At 47.8% G+C, this 20,721-nt stretch overlaps 1 protein-coding gene and 1 long non-coding RNA gene across 7 annotated transcripts in view; one reads left to right on the plus strand and one right to left on the minus strand.

Annotated features, from left to right (window-relative positions):
• Positions 1-20,721, plus strand: part of SPEG (striated muscle enriched protein kinase) — a 99,879-nt gene that overhangs the window by 13,251 nt on the left and 65,907 nt on the right. Inside the window, exons 1-3 of one of the 6 annotated variants that reach the window (XM_083431930.1) lie at positions 14,610-14,805; positions 17,882-17,921; positions 19,697-19,726. The exons of 3 other annotated variants lie outside the window; for them this stretch is intronic. In XM_083431930.1, the coding sequence (XP_083288056.1) occupies positions 14,773-14,805; positions 17,882-17,921; positions 19,697-19,726 (103 nt within the window). In that variant the 5' untranslated portion in view covers positions 14,610-14,772. Of the gene's footprint in view, positions 1-14,609; positions 14,806-17,881; positions 17,922-18,178; positions 19,727-20,721 lie in introns of those variants that run through there. 2 more of the 6 variants (XM_083431931.1, XM_083431929.1) reach the window with 2 other exon arrangements.
• Positions 7,901-17,868, minus strand: LOC310673612. Its single transcript, XR_014509148.1, has 3 exons — positions 15,054-17,868; positions 11,946-12,058; positions 7,901-9,274 (listed from the first exon to the last, which is right to left on the minus strand). It is a non-coding gene; the product is annotated as an uncharacterized lncRNA (long non-coding RNA).

Genomic DNA, 20,721 nt, shown 5'->3' on the forward strand with positions numbered 1-20,721 from the left:
CCCCCCCCCCTTAGATACCCGCAAATTAAAAACAGCAATTTAAATCCTAAACACTTTGGGGAAAGAGTCTGGGTTACTTAGCCCCAGCATTTTGCATTGTGCCCTGGATCTTCTGCCTCTTTTAAAAAGCCAGCGATTCATGTTTTCTCTTTGCTTACAGGGAAGCTGAGTGCACTGTAAAGCACAATGTTGGGGATGCCTGAGCCGACAGATAAATTAGCACATGCAAGTGTTAATGCAAACTTGTGTCCTGGGCCTGTGTCCTAAGTCCTGCTTAGGACTGCTGAAATACAAATGCAAATATGTGGCTAATAAACTAAATAGTTCCAAAGTGATGCAAAGGTTTTGGATCCATCAAGATTCATAGTTCAAAAGGCACAACCTCTTTCCAAACAAGTCACTGACAGAACTTCTATTCTACAGATGTGCATGACTGCCAGGAAGCAATTAACATAGCTGGGGAACAGGGTTCGGATAGCCTGCTTATTGCATCCTATTGGACACTGAATCCATTTGAGTTCCCACCCTATCAGTTAGGGATCTAAAAGCATGGTTGCACCTCAAGACCAAGATCAGTAAAAAAGCATGTGTTTTACATTATTGCTCTTTCTCTGCTTTTAAAATGTCTTCATGCCATAGTGCAACCCCCATTTCTCCTCCTCATCAGAAGCACAAGCGGATAAGTGGACTAAAATCCAGCATAAGTGGTAGTCAAAATGGTCGCCTTGCCCCCCAGATGTGTCAAGCTGAGTGACTTTGGCGCTGTCCAACTGGAAGCACCCCTGGGCCAAGAACAACCCCTCCACACGCTGCCGGGGGGAGGGGCGGCACGTCCCAAATGCATTGCTAGTCCCAGTTTCTGTGTGACGGCTCTGTCTGTTGCAGCTGTCCAGTCAGTCAGCCTCTCGCTTGGGGTTTGGTGGCTATTTTTGCGACGGAATGTGCCAGCCCCTCAGATTCTAGCGGTGCAGCCAGAGCTTGTGTTACACACCAGGCAGAGGGCAAGTGCCAGGCCCACAAGGGGAGTAAATATAGTGCTTACACTAGAACATTGCACTGAACCCTCCTCAGGCATCTAGGCTTTTCTCTGAGTGTTGCCGTCTCATGCCTGAGAACATGGCCGGCTTCTTCTCTCTCCCCACTCCCACTGGCTCCTGACATGTTTCACCACCTTCAGGGCAAGGAGTGGGGGAAAGATGAGGAAGGGTGTCTCCACCAAACACACCCAGTGAAGCTGGCAATACTCACCCAGAGCCAGATATTATTATTATTATTATTATTATTATTATTATTATTATTAGTCAACTTTCACACGAGTCTCAAGCCGACTTACAAACATGCAATAAAAACAATTCAGTGCACTTTGAATGGGATTTCAATCACATGTTGGCAAATCCAGGTTGCACAATTCTAGTTGATTGAGAGGCCTTGACCCAGAAATCCGCTTGCCCTAAAGATGACTTTTTCCGTCAGGAAAATTGTGGGGGGAAGCCCTGGAAAGTGTTGTGTATCCCTTGTTTTGATGCAGAGTTGCCTAACTTCCCTGCAAACAAATTTTAATGAATGTTTATTAAATGGCCAACATTGGCTAATATGCCTGCAAACAAATCAGGATGTATGCTCAATAAACAGGTTGTCTGAAAGTGCCTTTAAAATGGTTTTTAAAACTATGCAAAAAGCATAGATAAGTTTAAAAACAATGCAAAATGAACACCTTAGACCGAGAACTTTTCATGAAAACGCTGTGCAGTCAATTGACAGGGTAAAATGAAGTTACATCTCTTGAGTTTCTGAATAGGAGAATCTGGAGAGATTTTGAATAGCAGACAGGGAAAGTGAGAGCTGAATGAGATTCTTGTTATAACTAATTATACTCAGAGCATTTCAGAAGTGCAGCACAGCACTCTGGGGATAATCTTTCCCATTCTGCTCTCCAACTCCAAGGTTAGAAAGGTTTTGGTGCTTTGCTTCCTGGGAATGGGAAAAAAAAGGCTTCCTCTCTGGCTCAGAAAAGAAAAATATTGGGGCTTGTAATTCTGGTTCACAAAGCATATTAGAAGCAGAGCAACCAGATGTGGAAGGGGAAGGTGCTCCTGCGCCTTTAGTAGTTGTGTAGAAGAGGAAAATTCAGCAGCACCCGTCAAGGTGCAGGAGCCCTGTCCTATTTTTCCATCCAGGGCCAGTCCAAGACATTTTGCTGCCTGAGGCAAAGGAGAAGATGGTTCCAAATGCCCATTCACAGCTGGCTCATAGCAGCCTGGCACTGAATTCTACCTCAGCACTGGTGATGAGAGACCGTCCTTCACTGCTCCTGAGAGCAACAGGCTAGTTTCTGGGCCGTGGGGTACACCACATGGCATACATACAGCTTAGCCCTCTGGCATCTTGCCATCATTCTCCCCACTCTCTCAGCATCCACTGCCTGGAATGGCTGCTTTTCTCAGCCTAATGGCAGGGCAGGCACTGCTTCCCACTGGCCACTCTGCTCAGAGGTGGGACTTTCAAATAAGCCCCAGGACTTGAAAGGGAGGTGGGGATTGTCCAGAGGCCCTCTGAGTACCTCCAGGGAAGAGAACAACTGCTAGGAAAGGAAGCTGCAAATGGTCCCTTCATCGGAAATTACACTTCAGAAGGGCAGTATGAGGTCAGGGGCAAGACTCCAACCCTGGGAGGAGGAACAAGGTCCTTGCCGCCAGACATTTTGACTAGGTAACAAAGCAAGTCAAAATTTGCCCACTGGGGTCGCCCCTACAAAGGTAGCAGAAGTGAGTTGGGGGCATTGAATATCACTTCAAGTTGCTCCATGCTTATATTCCATATTCAACCAGTGCTGTGATTCTACATAAGTCCAAAAAAGAGAGGAAAAACTACAGAATGTGCAATTGATCGAAAAGCATATTGAGGGCCACAGGTTCCCCTTCCCTTTACTAAGGAAAACCTTCCCTCAGCCTTAGGTCAGATGCAACAAAGAAGGACAGGGTCCCTGCGCCTTTAATAATTGTGCAGAAGAGAGAATTCAGTAGATGTAAGCTTCCACGACAAACCACGGCCACTGAAATTTCATCTTCTATACCACTATTAAAGGTGCAGGAACACTGTATTTCTTTTTTTGAACAGAGTTTTAGGGATCACGGAAAAGTGGTATGAGGGCAAGGCTTCTTTAAGAGATGGCCTCGAAGTAACAACCAGTAATATATAAGAAATGAAGGGGTGTGGCTAGCAGTAGAAAACAAGTTGAAAAGATAACTCAGATGCAGTGGTCTTGCAGTACATCAAGGGTGGGGAGCTTTTTCAGTTTGAGGGCCGCATTCCTTTCTGAATGACCTTTCAAGGGGCCACATGTCACTGGTGGGCAGGGCCCGAGGCAAAAGTGGGTGGACCAATATTATAATTTTTTTTACCTTTGTATAGTAGGCTACTTTCAACACACACTTGCCTGCCCTGCTCTGCCCAAGCAAGTAAGAGTATTTTCAGTCTTCAAAGATGCATGACAGCCAGGCAAAAACACACACCAAGGATGTGCCGCAAGGCTGGTGAGGGGTGTGTCTTGTGGAGGGGGTGTATGGCTGGAGAAGGGGCGTGGCCTGGGGAGAGTATCTGTGGCTAGATTGCGTAGAAGAGTGAGTGCAATTAGACTTGAGCCTCTATTTAAGCATTGGCAGAGCTTTTCCCCCTTCAGCCGGAACTCTTCAGAACCCAGTTCCGGCACCTCTCAGGTGGGCGCCATTGCCCTTATAAGAGAACAAGGGAGGCGCTCATGGTAAGTTCTGGCATCGCATGCTGGTATTCTTCCTTTTAGGGCTAGCTCTGCCAAGGCCACTCACAGCATTTGAAGACACCGTTCATTGCAGCAAAAGCAGTAAAACAACAGGAAAGTGTTATAGCAGCAAGGGACGGTGCAAGCGCTAAAGGTCCCCTTCCCTACTGCACCACTTGCTGGGGGGCGGGGTTTGCTTTGCTGTATTGTACCATGATATGGAGCACCAACTCAAAGTAGCTTTGATCCTGAATGTATGGAACAGCCAGTACTCAGCTGTTCTTTTTGCAAGTCTCTGGCATTTTGTGTATTATGTTTCACTGATGTTGTCTTGGTGGTTAGTAATGGTTTGATGATGGTGTTTTTTTGTTTTATTGCTGATATTAACACAATATGTGAAATGGAGGGCATTTCTATGGTGGTTAAACTGCATCGAGCACAGTCAGTGTAGAAAATGGCCTGGATAGTTAAATGCTCCCTAACAAAGAAAAGGAAAAAAATGGCTCTGCACACAGAAAATATGTTTGTTTGTTTGGGAAGCAGGCTATAGGCTGAACAATTCTCTCCAGTATTTTCCTTCTCAATGTCCAAAAATTGAAGTATTTTAACGGGATGTAGTGAGTTATTAAACATGTGATTTCTCCACTTGCACCCTGTATGTTCCTGGAAAAAGAGAGAAAAGATTTACCATTTGATTATGCCGAAATCAAATGTATAAATTGGCCCCAACACAAACCCCATGGCAGTAGTTTGTGGCAGAGGCTGGCTGAGTATGCTCAGGCAGCAATCGGCGCTCCTGCTGGTTTGATTGAGTGAGAGCACTTAGCTTCACATTCAAAATTAATGAATTTTTTAAAAGCCTTTAAAAGCCATTCAGAATTTTGTGTGTGTGGCCTCTGGTAGCTTGAACTGTTTTGTAAGTTGCAGGCTTGCAGCTGATGAAATTGGTCTTGGTTATGGAATAATAGCTGTAGGCCATAATAGATGTAGGCTGGGCACACAGCAAAGAGGACAGGCTGCCTGCACCTTTGTGCATAAAAATCTAGCTGAAATTCACTCTTCTGCACAGAAAATATCTTTTATATGCCTGTTGTCTTTGTCCATGGAGTTTTCTTGGCAGGGCACTGGAGTGGCTTGCCGGTTCCTGCTCCAGATGGATCACGTTTGGTCAGAACTCTCCACTATGACCTGTCCATCTTGGGTGGCCCTGCATGGCATAGTTCATAGCTTCTCTGAGTTATTCAAGCCCCTTCGCCACGGCAAGGCAGTGATCCATGAAGGGGGCACAGTAATTAATGCTGGGGAAATCTTGCCCACTCTTTCGCCTGGCCACCCTGTGAGATGTATTGGTCTTTAGTGTGTCAAAAGACAATTTGTTTAGAATGTGTAGTCTTATGTGCACTGTGGCTAATCTTCTGGTTCTAGTGTTTTGTGACTGGTTTGCATATTATATTAAACCATAGTCTAAAACAAACTATGGTTTTATGGGAATAAGGAGCATGATGGTGCATACTGTTCAGAAGCTCCCACGGAGCTCCTTCCCTGCTGTTACTGCTGCAAAGCCATGAATGAAACAGGCCAGAGTCTGCTTTTTTGTGTCATCTGAACCCAGGCTCATGGTTTGTTTCTCTCCAAACAAACCATAAGTGGTAACCAAGGTTTGTTCTTCACTTACTGACAGTTGTTTGTTTATGAGAAGCAAACCACGAGCCCAGGTTTGGACGATGTGATGAGCCATATTGTGACTTGTTTCATTCATGGTGTGGCAGCAGCTGGAGTGGGAAAGTAGCGCCATGGGAACTTCTGAGCATCATGTACCAGCATGCTGCTCCTTCACATTAAAATTATGGTTCATTTTAAGGTTGCCTCTTGTGCAGGTGTTTGTGGCTGGAGATCATTAGTAAATGATACGTGCTGGTACCAGGGCTGTCCAATTTCCCCACCCCTTGTGATTTTTTAACTGCTGCATGAGAGCCAGTAAACCAGCAGGTGAAACTTTTTACCTGAAGGGACTGAGCTTTTACTAGCTGAATTTTCACCTACCTGCAGCTGCTAAAGCAGGGATGGGGAGTCCCCACAACAGCTGGAGGGCTTCAAGTTCCCACCCCTGTGTTAAAAGCTCAGGAGCTCTGCCAAAAAACACACACACAGAGGTGAGCATTAGTTGGCACACTCCATCACCTTGTTCTTGTAAAAGCAGCAGGACAGCAGGCTGTTTCTTATAGGCTTGTCTGTTGAACGAAATCTGGTGCCTTCCGGTATTTTTTGTACTTCTACTGTGCTAATGGCTTTCACCTTTTGTTCAGCTTGCGCATATACATATGTTATGCATGGAGCTTATGCCTTTCTGGGACTCTGGCTCACTCCTACGCTTCAGTGTTTGACAGATGCAAATATGTACACTTTCTTTTACATTACGCAAACCATGAATGAAGCAGCAAGCAAGTGGCATGAGCAAGTACCTAGGTGGTTCTGGGGATGCTGCATGCGCTGCATGCTGAGGAATTTTGGGTACCTTTTCATAATAACATAACCATTTTTGCATTTTCAAAGCGGCATTCAGACCTTAACACCATAGGCTGTGATTGGAGTAGGAGGTACATTTCAAGGCACACTGTTCATTGTAGGTACACATTTGGTAAATGCACACTAGACATTATTTATATATAGTCTTTAAGTGCAGATAGGAAGTATGCAGACACTTTGCTACATGTGAGGCTTGGGACTCAAAGAGACTCTCCCTTAATGATTGATGTTGTTATGTCATTTATTGATTTATATACTGCTTATATTCCAAAGTGGCTTCTAAGTGGTTTACAGCTATAAACTCAATACATAATTAAAATGCACAATAGCAAAGCCATTGGGGGTATTAAAGCTTCCCCAGTTAAAATATAGAATAAAACAAACAACTGAAAAGCATAACAGTTAAAAAGAGTTAAAACAATAAAGTCAGGAGCTTGCTGCAGCTCCCCTTCCATGTTATTGTTAAACTGCGGCTGGGAAAATGCCAGGCCAGGCCCGTGTCCCTTGAAGGTCATGGCACTGCAGGGAGGAGAAGAGGCTGTGCTGTGAATGACACAGCCTATCTTAAGCAACTTAGCCTTGTGGACAGACACCCAGAGAGCTAAACAAGGGGGGTCAGGTTGCAGTTTACTTGCTCCCTTCTCCCCTCAAGGCTTCCTAGGCACAAATAAAGCTGGTGATGTCATAGTCAGCACCCTGGCCGGATCTTTCTCCCCAAGGTGCAGGCCTGGGTACAAGGTGGGACAGGCCACAGCCAGTCTGGGGTCCTTGCCATGGCGATGATATCAAAGGAAATCCTGGTGAAGGGAGTGTTCTCCCTCACACTAGTACTCTCTCTGCATTAGGCCCTTTTAAAATTCCTGTCAGCTTAGAAAATGTCAGCTGCTTCCTTTTTTAGATGAAAAAACCATGTTCCCCAAAATGTGGAAGGGTGGAGGAAATGAATATCTGCATCCTGTGCACGAATGTGTGAAATATACAGCAAATGTTCCAACTGTTCTTATTTATCAAGAGCAATCTCTGTTTTCAGGTCCCTGGTAAATCGTTGTCACTATTTTGACTGTTTCTGGAGACTGAGGGATGTTTCCCCCCCCCCCTTAAGAATTGAATAAAGGGGTTTGTGACTAACAGGTTTATTATGGCACCAGCCTTCATGGATCGGAGCCCACGTTTGACAGCTGTATAAAATATCTACGGGTATAGACGGGGGGTGGGGGAGGTGTCTTGTGAACAGCACAATCACTGGGGTAAAAAGGTAAAGGTAAAGGTACCCCTGCCCGTATGGGCCAGTCTTGACAGACTCTAGGGTTGTGCGCCCATCTCACTCAAAGAGGCCGGGGGCCAGCGCTGTCCGAAGACACTTCTGGGTCACGTGGCCAGCGTGACATCGCTGCTCTGGCGAGCCAGAGCCGCACACGGAAACGCTGTTTACCTTCCCGCTAGTAAGCGGTCCCTATTTATCTACTTGCCTCCGGGGGTGCTTTTGAACTGCTAGGTTGGCAGGCGCTGGGACCGAGCAACGGGAGCGCACCCTGCCGCGGGGATTCGAACCACCGACCTTTCAATCGGCAAGCCCTAGGCACTGAGGCTTTTACCCACAGCGCCACCGCGTCAGTGGGGTAATAAAATATGAAAAGTACAATCTATGTAAGGCTTAAGTTATGCAAAGTGACCACATTCACAACAGCCGTGACTGGTGATAATTCCATCATCATAGCTGAAGAATAAAAATGTAGTCCATGTACGTTGGCCTACTTTTCATTCTGTAGGGTTCAGCTCTCCTCAGGTCACTGAAGGTTAAGCTCTGGCTACATACACACTCTACATTTAAAGCACATTACTTTCTCCAAAGAATCCTGCCCATGTACGTCGGGCTGCCCTTGAAGACGACTCAGAAACTTGAGTTGGTCCACAGTGCAGCAGCCAGATGCTGGCTGGGGTTCCTTCCAGATGCTGTGTTTTAAAACAGCTGCATTGGTTGCATTTCCAGGCCCGCTTCAAGGTGCTAATGTTGGTGTTGAAAGCCCTAAAATGACTCAGGCTCCAAATAATCTGATATTAACTGTTACAGCTTTTGCATCCATAGATCCTGGGGTTCAATTAAAAGTGGTTCCAGAAAGTCTGCCATCTGCCCACTCCTACTCTAGGGGGAAGGAGTGCCATTGATGGGGCGCCACCACAGATAAGGCCCTTCCCCACATCACTACCCCATACGCTATGCTTGGTGATGGGATCATGAAGAGGGCTTCCTCTGCAGGCTGCAGCTTATAGAGAAGAGTTTTAAGTGTTTGGGACCAAAGTCATTCAGGGATTTGTAAGTGAGTGACAAAAACCTTGAACTGGTCCCAGTAGCATATTGGCAAACCAGTGCAGTTTGAACAGGACCACTCACAAAAGTGGCAGCCACCTTCCACGCTAGCTGCAGGTAGCCGTGCATGGCATGTGTTGCAGCCATCTAAATATGAGGTTACCAGAGCACAGGTAGCTGTTGCTGAGCTATTCTAATCCAGGAATGCTGGAATGGTGCTGGAATGCTGACTGAGCATTGAGGGAGGAACAAAACTGGGGAGATGAGAAATGGAATGGCTGGAATGCCAAACAGGAAAATCTCCAGGCTGCACCATTTTGTTGTACTTGTTAACCCACAAAATGCCAGTGCGCTTATTTCTTTGCGCACCCAGCCTTCGCAACTGGGTAGCAAAGGTGTCCGGATGTGCTGCTGCTATTTTATAAATTCAACCAGACTTATTCTGAAACTTAATATTTCATTCCAACCTCTTTCAGTTTTCAAAACTATTTCTGGTTACGTACTACAGCATATAAAATCTTCTGGCTGGTTTAGTTTCTGATTTTCTGTGGCTTCTCTTTACTGGATAACCTGGAATCTTTCTTTTTTCTTTGGTGTGCTATATAAGGTTGCTCCATTTCGTGCTGCATTGTGGTTATTATTGTGGGAGGGGTTCTTTTGTCGAATTTGTGATGTTGCATAACCTGCAAGAAGAAAAGCGATCAAATGAAAATAAAATGAGAAACTATTTATAGTCAGTAAACTCTTACAATTGGGAAACTGTTGTGTTCAGTTTCTGAAGCTCATGCTCTGCTTCAAAAACCAGTACCAGGAAGTTGTTTTCAGGGTAAATGAGTCCAGCAAGTCAATGTGTAATGGGGGGAGCACGGGGGGGGGGGGCTGTGAGAAGAGAGGTGTTAGTAGGTGCTCCTGCCTTCCTCTGTGAAAGACTGGGTATTACAAAACAGGGCAAATGAGGGTTGCTTGGATCTGACGCTGCGCCCATATTGACGTCTGTGTGGAATTGAAGTGAGCAAGGAGTAGCACAGAGAGGAACTAATGGGGTCTAGACAAACATTGATCATTTGGCTTTATCCCCTTTCCAATTAGTCTGAAAGTGTTGCGTCTTCAGCCCCACTGAGCATTCTCTTGACGGTAGTTTCATCCAGCCCACATTTCTCTTGTGAACATATAAAAATGTCTTATGCAAATGGTCCCCTAAAAGCTTTTCGGCCTGCACCATTGCTTTCGCCTTCTCCAGTATACTAACCGCCCATAGGAAAAAACAATGACTGTGAAAAGGATTAGTTTTGCGGATGTTTTCTTTTTAACAAGTCCATAGGGATTCCACTGTATGTTATGCTATCTCCTTCCACCCCCATTGCTCCTTAAGAATGCTTCTAGCATCAAGACACTGGCCCAATAGCAACCCAACATGGAGATTTCTGAGACATTTACTGTTATCTTTAAAAGGCAGCAGCAACTGCAAATTTAGCTTCCCAGAAAAGAAAAATCACCCACAATCTAGCCTAACTAGAAGATCGGTGAGCATTACTGCCCTGGCATTTCCTGGTTTCCTTTAGTTTGGAATGAACTTGAGTTGGGTATCAATCCACTTGCTGGATTTGTGTGAGTGTGTGCCCCCCGTTTTTTGCAGTTCTTTTTATTTGTAATAAACCAAAATTGGCTCGGGCATCTGCTGTCATTGTGCAGATGACAGCTTCATTGAATAATAATTTGGGTGCATGGTAGTGGTGGGGGCAGATGGAGAAATAAACCAGGTCATGATGTGTACAGCAATTTAAAAATGCTACTTTGAACACAAAGGGTGGGAAGGGGGAACCAACTGCTGTGTTTTAAGCTGCTAATCTGTATATGCCTTGAGCCTAATGCGAAGGACGCTGGCAGGCAGTGCCCCCACCCCCTGGTCTGGCTGTAGGTAAGGAGGCAAGCAGGTGGGGGCTGGCTGAGAGCAGACTGAGGTTGGTGGGGCAGTGCCCCATCTGCCCTAATAGAGCAGACACCACTGGGAATGCACTTGGATTTAGAGGCTTCATAAATGACCTCTTTTAAAAAGGGTCGCTTTCAGACCTCCGAGTGGATCCATTGTTAATGGACCAGTTATGAATTGGACCCAGGGGAGCCTATGCAGCCATTGGTTTTCCCCACCTCTGCTTATTCCCATTTCTAGCTTCAGAAATGCATGTTTGATATGAATTGCCTGTGTTCTTCCATGAAATATTTTTAAAGAAATGCATATCCATTTAAATTATAGTATTTTTTCCCTAGCTTTGCATCTCTCTCTATAAATGAGCATATGCAAAATGTATGCAAATCGCCCCTCCTTTCTCTATTTTTTGTGATGCAGTTCCGCTCTTTTGGTGTTTGCAGAGCTGAAATTCCCTCTTCAGTGCAACTATTAAAGGTGCAGGAGTTCTGTCCTCTCTTTTTCTGGTGCTAGAAAGGCTCAGAAAGTATGTTTTTAGCTAGATCTTGGCCTATCTTATATCTTGCCAACATGACACTTTCAGATAGGGATCCCATGTGTCCAGGCTCTGGACTGATGTGAAATAACTATTCCTTCTTTTCTTTTGGAAAGTACAAATTCCTTTTCATTCCCTGTGAGGACTGCACAATCAGCTTATCAAAAGCTTGAAGCTGTCGCTGTCTGTCTGCACAAAAGTATCTGAAACGAGGAAGATATGTTTACCCCCCTGTGTGAAATGACGCAGTCAGCCCTCAGATTCTCATATCCCACAGAGTGAGGCCTTGTTTATATTTTCAAGTAGAATTTCCACCTTAAGTGTGCACCGTTTGATCCATTTCAAACTAATGTTCCTTTTCTTTATCTGCTAGTACCCAATTCACACTATTTTTTATTTTTTTACTGATGATAGGAACCATGTTGTGTGACTATGTGCAGCAGGCATATTGTTTCATGCAGACTGCCACTCGCTCCATGCAATTTCAACCCCCCACATCTAATTATGGCCTGCTTTGGTCCTGCAAATCTACAAGAATATTTATTTATATGAAGCTCCCAGAATGTCTTAGTAAGGCCACCTCCTGCCCTCAGGCTTATGAGACCCAGTGTGGTATAGTGGTCAGAGTGCTGGACAAGGACCAGGGAGACCAGGGTTCAAATTCCCACTCAGCCATGAAGCCTAACTCACAGGGTTGTTGTGAAGATAAAATGGGGAGGAGGAAGAATATGCACATCACTACCGCCTCTCTTTAAAGCAAATACATCTAAGTGGATCCATTTTTGGAAGCAGCCTTTCACACACTTGCAACATGCTAAATATGTAACTGAGAGTACACATTAGATGTGTGTAAAGAATACATTTGAGGGTGGAAGCCGTCTGTCCACATTACCTTGCCTTCAATAGTCCAAACAACAAAGATTCTTGAGGCATCTTAAAGACTATGGTAACTTTTGTAGGCTTCTTGTAGACCATTGTCCGCTTCATCAGATGCAGGAATCTTTGCTGTTTTTGAAATGTTGAGAGAAAGAGAGAGTCATTTGAGGGAAAAGTAAGTTGGGTGGTAGGCTAGAGGGACAACCGACGGAGAATGAGATGAAGGTGACACTTGAGTATACTTATAAGAGAGTTGATAGTTGTTAGATAAGCTAGAGTGGACACACTGGCCACATTTACACCATTCATTTAAAAGCACTAATATACCACTGCAAACATCCATGGTTCCCTCCCAAAGAATCCTATGAACTGTAATCTTTTAAGAGTGCTGAGTGATAAGGAACACCCCCCCACACACACACACACTCCCACAATCCCCAGATTTCCATGGGAAGAAGGATTGATTGTTTAACCACTTTGGGATGACCCATAGCTCAGTGATCCATGCCTTGCACAGACAGATCACAGGTTCAGCATCTCCAGGGGGAGCTGGAAAGAAACCTTGGAGAGCGACTGTTAGCCCATCCAAGCAATTCCAAGCTAGATAGACGAATGGTCTGATTCAGCACAAGGCATGACAACCAGAGACAGGTTGGGTATTGCCATTCTGTACTGCTTGTAAGCTTATAAACTTCTCATCTGGAGTCTGTCATTGCACAAGGCAAAATGCTGACCAAGGTGAACCAGCATGAAGTAGTCTGAGTCAGCATGGTGATCCTTCTGTAACAATCCTGAATTGCTCCCATTTCTCCCTAAGTTTATGCATCTTATGCTGGAGTTAGAGTGTCCTGATTTGACCTTCTTTGCACTGCTTGAGCTGAGCGGCTGTGTTGGTAAAGCCTATCGCTGGAAAGAGGGCCAGGCGTGTCGGCAGAGTTCTGTGTGGTTCTGCTGGGCCCCCGAAGAGGTTGCACGAAGAACCCTCTATGGTGGGATCTTGGTCCGCTATGTTTGGTTCACCATTTCTGTTTGGAGGGATTGCTAGGAATGAATGGTTTAGTGGATATGAGGAGTACAATTGACTGAAAGTGGGGATTCAAGGTGTGGAAATTTTGAGCAGGAGGCAGTGAGAGGAGGCATTGTTTGTGAAGCTGGTAGCCTTATACAGTATTAGCTGCCATCTGATAGTTAGCCTCTAACCCACACGATGGCAAACTAAAGGCATGGGGCTGTGTACAGCCCCCAGCCCCATTTTATGTGCTCCCCACCCCATGTCTTCTGAAACTGTTACTCTTCCACTCCATCACAGATGCATTCTTCCTATTCGTTTCCTTCTTATCTTTTCTGGATTGTTAAAGGGTCAGTATTTTATTTGATAAATGTACTTGCTTTCTCCCCTTGTTGTATACCTTGGAGCAAAGAAGGTTTCTCTTACCCCTTCCAGATGTCAAAGAACAAATTTGTAGTCTTCTGTTCTATGTATCAAACCTTGTGGGGTTTACTTCTGCATAAATCTGCACAGGACTGGGCATTTTAATTTGAGGTAGCCATTGTGAAAATTGAAAAGGGTGTTTTCTTGATTCTGGAGTAGATAATCCCAAACACCTTTGTCTCTGGCTCATGAGGGCTCCAATTGATGACCCCTCCACCAAGGGAATGCAGCCCTTGCCCACAACCTGCTTTAGCCCTTCTACACATAAGTATTGTGTGTGTGCGCGCATGCACGCGCATTGCACACAAACACACCTTCCTGGTCTTTCCCACTTAACCTAAATTTAGCAGGAGTTTTGCTTTTTCTGTGTTGTTCTGTGCTGCACCTAGAGCGTAGTCCTGCTCAGGGTAGTGGGCAGTGTAGTGTGTTTGCATGTGAATGTCACGCTGTGTACTGGCAGATTTTATCCAGGGATGGGGAAGGGAGAGAGGGGATGTTGAACCTCACAACTTCAGACAGGAGGAAACAAGGACTGCCTTGTAGAACAGAGGAAAACTGCATCTGGTCCAGCATCCTGCTTTTAACACTGGTTATCTGGATGTCTGTGGGAAGCTCTCAAGCAGGGCAGGAAGAAGGCAACAGCCTTTCCTTGTTACCCGTCCCTCGCCCCCCCCCCCACTTCCTCACTGGGGGTATGCTGCTTTTGAACGTGGAGGTTCTCTTTAGGTACCGTGGGAAACTCCTGTCGAGAGACGTCTCCCTCTGCAAGGGGCTTTCCTCAGGGCGCTCTTGGGATGCAGCCGGGAAGCACCGGGGCAGTGCCGATGCCCACTAGACGGGACCCACGTCCCGATGCCGAGTCTTGGCTTTGCACCACGGCGCCCTTTCGCCCGTCCCTGCCTCGATCCTTCCCACGAGGCCACCTCGCCATCTTCCAAGATGGGCAGAAACCACTCGCCTACCTCCAAGCCCTCCATGGCAACCGTGGATTGATGGGCGCTGTCGAGGGTGGCTCTGGGAGGGGTAAGCTCCCCACCCCGCCAGGCTTAGAGGGGAGGCAGCCCTTCTGCGGGGTGGGGGGCCACCCCTCTCATTTCTCTCCCCCCAGCTCCTCCCTCCAACCCCTCCCTCCCTCCCTCCGGCCCCTCCTTCCTCTCGGCCCCCACACCTCCCCGCCTGCGCTGTCATTGTCTCGGGCGGGCGGGCGGCGGGCGAGGCTCCGGGCTGGCTGGCAGCTCTGCCAGCGCAGGAGAGGCAACGAGCGGAGAGAGGCCGGCGCCCGCTTCCCGCGGAGGGATGCTCCTTCTGCCCCGGCCGCCCCTGCGCTCCGAGCCCGGCCCCGCCGCATAGCGCTGACCGCCGTGGGGTGGGGTGGGGTGGAGGGTGCCCAGGGGGCGACGGAGGGGCGGACATGAAGAAGATCTGGGTGAAGAAGCGTCTCCAGGTAACGGGTCCGGGCGTGGGACGGCGGGAGGGGAGGGACGGGGTGCCCAGGCGGGGTGCCCAGCAGGCATCATCAGGGCGTTGTGGACGCCGGAGGGGAAACTGAGGACGCGCACCCCTCGCGGAGCCCCACCCGGCTTTCCCGGAGTAGGATTCCCCGCTGGTCTCGGGATATGTGCCACCTTGTTGCCGGGGTGGGGTTGGCCACGCCAGGGTGGTGGTTGTAGATCGGTGGTCCTCTGCGCTCACCTTCCAAGCCCCTCGGCTCGAGGTGATGATGAGCAAGGTGCTGTGTGGGGCTTTTAAGAAATGCCCGGGATGGGATGGGGGGCGATTAGAAGAGCCGTGCCTCTTCTTCCCCTAAGATGCCCGAGGCGATAGATCCTGGGGGTCGTGGCTCTTTTTACTCTCCATCCCCAAGCCCGGTGGCCACGGAGGCTGAGCGCCTCTGCGTCATGATCCGGCACTGCGCGTCAGCACCTGGCAGGAGCGCAGCTCCTCGTGGCCTGGACGTCACTCGGGGGCCTCCAAGCAGGGATGATCGAAAGGGGGGGGGGGAGGCTCCCCGGTTCAACTAATAGGGGGAAGGGAATCATTCACAGCAGGCATAGCTAGGGCATGTCATCACCCCACCACTGCCTGCTCCAGTAATAACGTACCCCACCACTTTCCCACCCCATCCCAACCTAACCCTCCAGCCCTGATCTTCTAGCCAGGATGCCCCACCAGCTTCCCTCTCTGCAGGGGCGGGACTGGGAAGCAAGGGCACCAGATGAAATAAGGAAGAGGGGTGGGGGCGGGGGTTGTCATCCTTCCTGCTTGGTATCTGTCCAGAAGCATCTGTCTGGGCATCCTTGGAAACAGGATGCTTCATCTTTGATCAGATGGCTCAAGGCTTTCCTCCTCTGTTTCTACAGAGGCCTGCGGCCTTGGCAGCCTGAGGGGAGATGAGCTTTCTAGACCTGAGGACAGGGATGCCAGTCTCTCACCTCTGCAGAGCAGAGAGCTGTTGCATCCCAAACCAGGCAGGCAGGAAACAGACTGACACACATGGTGGAGTGGGGAGCATACAGCCATCCAAAACATCTCTTCCTCTCCTCCTATATGCAGTTAAGAATGGAGAGCGGCAGAGAAAGAAGGACCCTGGCTGGTAAAGAAGGCTGGAGTCCGGTTAGGCCGTACAACCTAGTCAAGGCTATTGTATCCCCATTCATTGCCAAGGCAACAAATCCCCATTGCTAAGAAGGGATTTGCCTCCTGGCAGCCTCCAGCTGCAACACCTTTCGTGCTTGGTACTTACCTCTTTGTCCAAATGCCATTTTCCCTTTTTCGTACCATCCTAGTGCAACTCATATTGAGCAGGATGTCCAGCTTAAATTTTGGGCTGCTTGTGCTATTGGCCACGGAGCAGGGATGCACTTTGCCTGCCCAGATGCCTCTTTGCCCAACGTGCCACAGTAGGAAGCTGCTGGGTATGTGATCCTGGAGCCAGGGCTTGCCCATTGCCATGTGCCCGACAGGGGGGATGCCAGCCAGGTATCCATTACTGCCGTTTTATTGCATTTCCGTTTTCTTAATGGGGGAATTATCCACCAACAGCATAGCTAATCTATTCATACATCTTTCTGGCCTGGCACATGGGCTGCCCGCCAGCGCCAGTCTTGTTTGGGCAAGCTGGCTTGGCTGGAATACAAATCCACCTGGATCAGTTGCTGTTGGGAGCATTTGTTTCTTCTGGCTGGATTTTATGCCTCTGATACCTCCCACCTCAATGATGTCCAGTACAAAAAAGAAAAGGCCAAACTGGGTGGGGTGGGTATGTACATCACCCTCTCTCTTGTGCCAGCACACTGCATCACCACATCTCTCACTTATCACAGAATGATCCTGTCACCTCCATTTATTGCTGCACAAGGTGTTTCACCTCACTATTAGCATTGTGGAAATCTAGCTGGAAGAGCAAATTTTCTGGGAGATGGGACAGCAGGAAATCTGGGAGTGAGGAGTGGGCGACTTTGTGCATCAGATGCTGTGTGTGTGCGCGCACACACACACATACGCACGTATCAGTTTACACACATGCACAAGTGCATCTGTTTCACTGGTCCTGAATTCAGAGAGCTGTCCTTCCCTGATGGATGGCATGATTGGCCTGTTCTTGGGCAACTTGTCACCTAGGAAGCCAGTTGTAGCTGGATGCATGTGCCAGGAATGATTTCCCACGTGGATCCCGTAAGTCTTGATAGCTGCTCGGAACCACATAGAAGAGCATAATGGAGAAGAGAGAGTGAGCAGAGGGGAATTGCCAGTGGCAGCACTTCAGCCTGTTACTGTTAGGTTGGTGTGCCTGCGCATTTGGGGCAACTGGACTGGATCTTCATCTGTGATGAAATGCGCAAGATGTGCCTCTTCTGAGGGGACTCACCAAATGTTGCAGACTCCCAGCTGCTCAGGGCTCACCAGAGGACAGCAAGATGAGAATTTAAACAGTGGAACGCTTATCATTGGGTGGAGGGCAATCTCTCTGAGGATTTCCTCCCAGGAAAGGGGCAGAAAGTCAGCCTCTTCTTTCTTCTGATCTGCCTAGATCACCACAAGCACTCAGGCTCCTGTCCTTCTGACTTTTCCCGACTTTTGGTGGAGCCGGCAGCACATGACCTTCGGTCGCACCCACGCCATATGTTTAATGTACATTGCTTCCTCCAGAGACTCTGAAATCTGCAGTCTACCTCTCAGAGTGCTACAGTTCCCAGTACCCTGATCAAACTACAGTTCCCAGGAGCCATGCACACTAATTGTATGGTGTGGATGTGACCATTGTGCTTGGCTCTGGTGGATCCCATGCCTTGCAAGGCTTGGTGTAGATGGTACAGTAGGGGGCTGATACACTTTTTGCCCTGGTGGCAAGTTCAGGAGTAGGTGGAAGGCCTTTCCCCTGGCCTCCTGCTGGGGTTCTGGTCTTTGTGGTGACTGATGGCTATATCCCGTGAGCACAGCCCTGTTACCATATTTCCACTATCTCCCTCTCTCCATCTCAATCGGAGGTAATGCTTTTTCCTTTTCTTTTTCCTTTGCAGAAAGGTGGCCACTCGCGGCGTTTTGGGCGCTTCACGCATGGTGCGTTGTATTACTTCTGCCCCTTCCTGCCAGAGGCTTTCCTGATATGTTGGGGGCTGGGGGGGGGGAGGAGGGAAGAGAACAGGCAAATAGAAAAAGACTCTAGCTGGGGTTGAGGGGGGTATGACTAGCCTATCCCAGGTGTGGGGAACCTTTGGCCCTACAGATGTGTTGAACTACAGCTCCCGCTATCAATGGCCTAGGGCTGATGGGAGTTGTAGTTCAGCTGCATCTGGCGGGCCAAAGATTCCTCTCCTCCTGCACCCACTTTGGGAGGTAGATTGCGGGGGTGCGATGAGCTTAGCTGATAGAAGTTAGAGTTCAGTTTGTAGACCTTGGGAGCTGTACATATTCTACAAAGGCAAAGGCTTCTGTTCCCTTAACAAGTGATACTTTATTATGTATAGTTTCTCCTACAATGTTGCAATGATGGGAGAAACTACACCTTCGCAAAGTTGACCTGCCTCAGATCTCTACAAGGGATAGAAGCCCTGCCCTTTTCAGAATAAGGAGGCAACATTGCCAAAAGGGGGGATCCAAAGGGAAGCTGTGCACTGTGATATGGTGGCATGTTGTGTGTGTTTTATATAAGGAAGGACCAAAAGACAGATATTTCAGACAGATCAAATTGCTTTGTGCAGAATCACATTTATGACATTTGGATTACCCTGTCTCAGCTGAATCCTATCTCTTGCTCACACACGCAGCCTCTTGGCTCCTCCCGTTATGTTTGAGCAAACAAACTCTCTACTTAAAGCATTGTTTCCTATTTCGTCCAAACCAGGAAAAAATGGTTACCAGCTTTGGAACAAGTCAGGATATTAAACCATAGTTTGAAGTTGGTTTAATCGCCTACATTGTTCTGAAGCTGGAAACTAGATGCCACTCATTGGTGATATATTTAGGACAGGCAAGATGATGTCCATATAGAATTCCCTAGGATGGTACATAGTGCTGGTCTGTAGCTTAGGTGGCTTTAAGATGCATTCAATAAATTCAGAGAGGGTAGGCCTATCTGTTGCCATTAACTGTAATAACTAAATATAAAATGTGCTTGTTCAGAGGCAGTGTATCTTTTATTACCAGATGCTAGGGACAAAATACAGAGGTTGGCCCTCAGGTTAATGTCCTGATTGTGAGTTTGCTGGGGGTGGGTGTTGGAAGGGGGGGGGATTTGTAGTTAGCTACCATTTGGAAACCGTAAATGCTGGAGTAGGTGGATCTTGATCTGATCATGCAAGTTAAGCTCTATATAGTCACATAATAGGGGGCTTTGGTTGCCACCCAGCAAGGTTTCCTGTCATCAGCTGGCACTTCAGTTGCTGTGACTTATAGGTGGAGGCTGCAGCTTGGGGGAAAGGGAATGAGAGGGTCATGGCTTGGGGGAGTGGAGAAGATACTACTGGTGCTGGGCGTTTTGAACCCGGGTCTTGAAACATGTGGGGATTGTTAGAGAAATGGCTGTTGCAACTCCACCCACCCCAGCCCAAATTTTTAACTTAGTTTCCTGCTAGATTTCACTCCCCAGGCAGGTCCTTATGAGTTTCAATGTCAGAGCGGCACCTTCTACCATTTAGGTTATGTCCATATGCCTTGCCTTCTTATCCACTTTCCCTGCACATGTATTCTCCCAAATTTCAATGGGTTTCATGGGCCAGAAGCTATAAATCTCCCCTTCCATCACATGTTGGAATATTTGAGGGCCTGGGCTGATTTGGGCGGTAACGCTTTGTTGACGTGTGTCTCTCTTTCTTGCTGCCCCTATGGAAGCGAAGTTTTCCGCTCCTGCAGAAAGCAAAGTTACGGTAGGAAATTGTGCTGCCTCATGCTTTTCTCTTCCCGAGCTGCGTTTCATCCCACACCCCCTCCCAGCCTACCCTCCTGGCTCTCTCCATGCCCCGTCTTCATCCTGCTGTTGCTGCTCTCTTCCTTTGCGGGGCTCATCCTATTCTAGCAGAATTTGGTGGGCATCCTTTTGCTTCTCTGTGTGACTGGCCTGAGCATCTCCCCTTCCCACGCTGCCGCCAGCCCTTCCCTGCACTACTAGTACATGGCGGAAGGTTCTCTCTGTCTCTCTCTGCGAATCTTGCTATTATGCGCTGACTCGATTTCCCATGGAGATGGACATGCAACGCTGTACATGGATCCCCTCCTGCCCCCAACATGCTCTCTTTTTAACCGAAAGCAGACTTTGAGGAGGTACGGTTGTGGGAGCAGCTTGACACATTCCCTTCCAGCTATTATTCTGCTAAAATAAAAATAAAAGAAATCTCACACGCACACCAGCACTTCAAGTCCTCTCCCCAAAAGGAGCAGGGCTCTCAAAGGCCCAATTTTTTTGTTTGACTTCCGTTCACTTGTTGGCCTTTCTTCAACCTGCCAGTCGATTTGCTGCCACGCTGATCTGTCAAGCGTCACTCACGACTCTCCCTGTGGTTTTCTTAGCTGTGGGGTAAAGGCTCCTACGGAGAGCTGCAGCTGCCAGAAAAATGAGCTTCTTTCTCTCTCTCTCTCTCTCTCTCTCTCTCTCTCTCTCTCCCTCTCCCTTTCCTTTCCTTTTTTTATGGAGGAGCCTCCATGCCCAAGAGGGGCAGACTCCTGGGCTCTCAGTATTTGACTCCAAAGACTTAATAATTTATGTATATTTTTATCCAGTCCTTCCTTGGGGATGTGCAATCCAGGCTGTACTTGGGAGCAATCTGTCATGCTTCCGTGGAATCTCTCTGAGGTTGCTGTTGAACCAAGGGGGGCAGAATGATAACCTACATGTTAATATGTAGTGGCATGTAACTTTTTCAGA

The sequence above is a fragment of the Podarcis tiliguerta genome (assembly GCF_965153285.1).
Source record: "Podarcis tiliguerta genome assembly, chromosome: 1".
In the NCBI taxonomy this organism is placed as follows: Eukaryota; Metazoa; Chordata; class Lepidosauria; order Squamata; family Lacertidae; genus Podarcis; species Podarcis tiliguerta.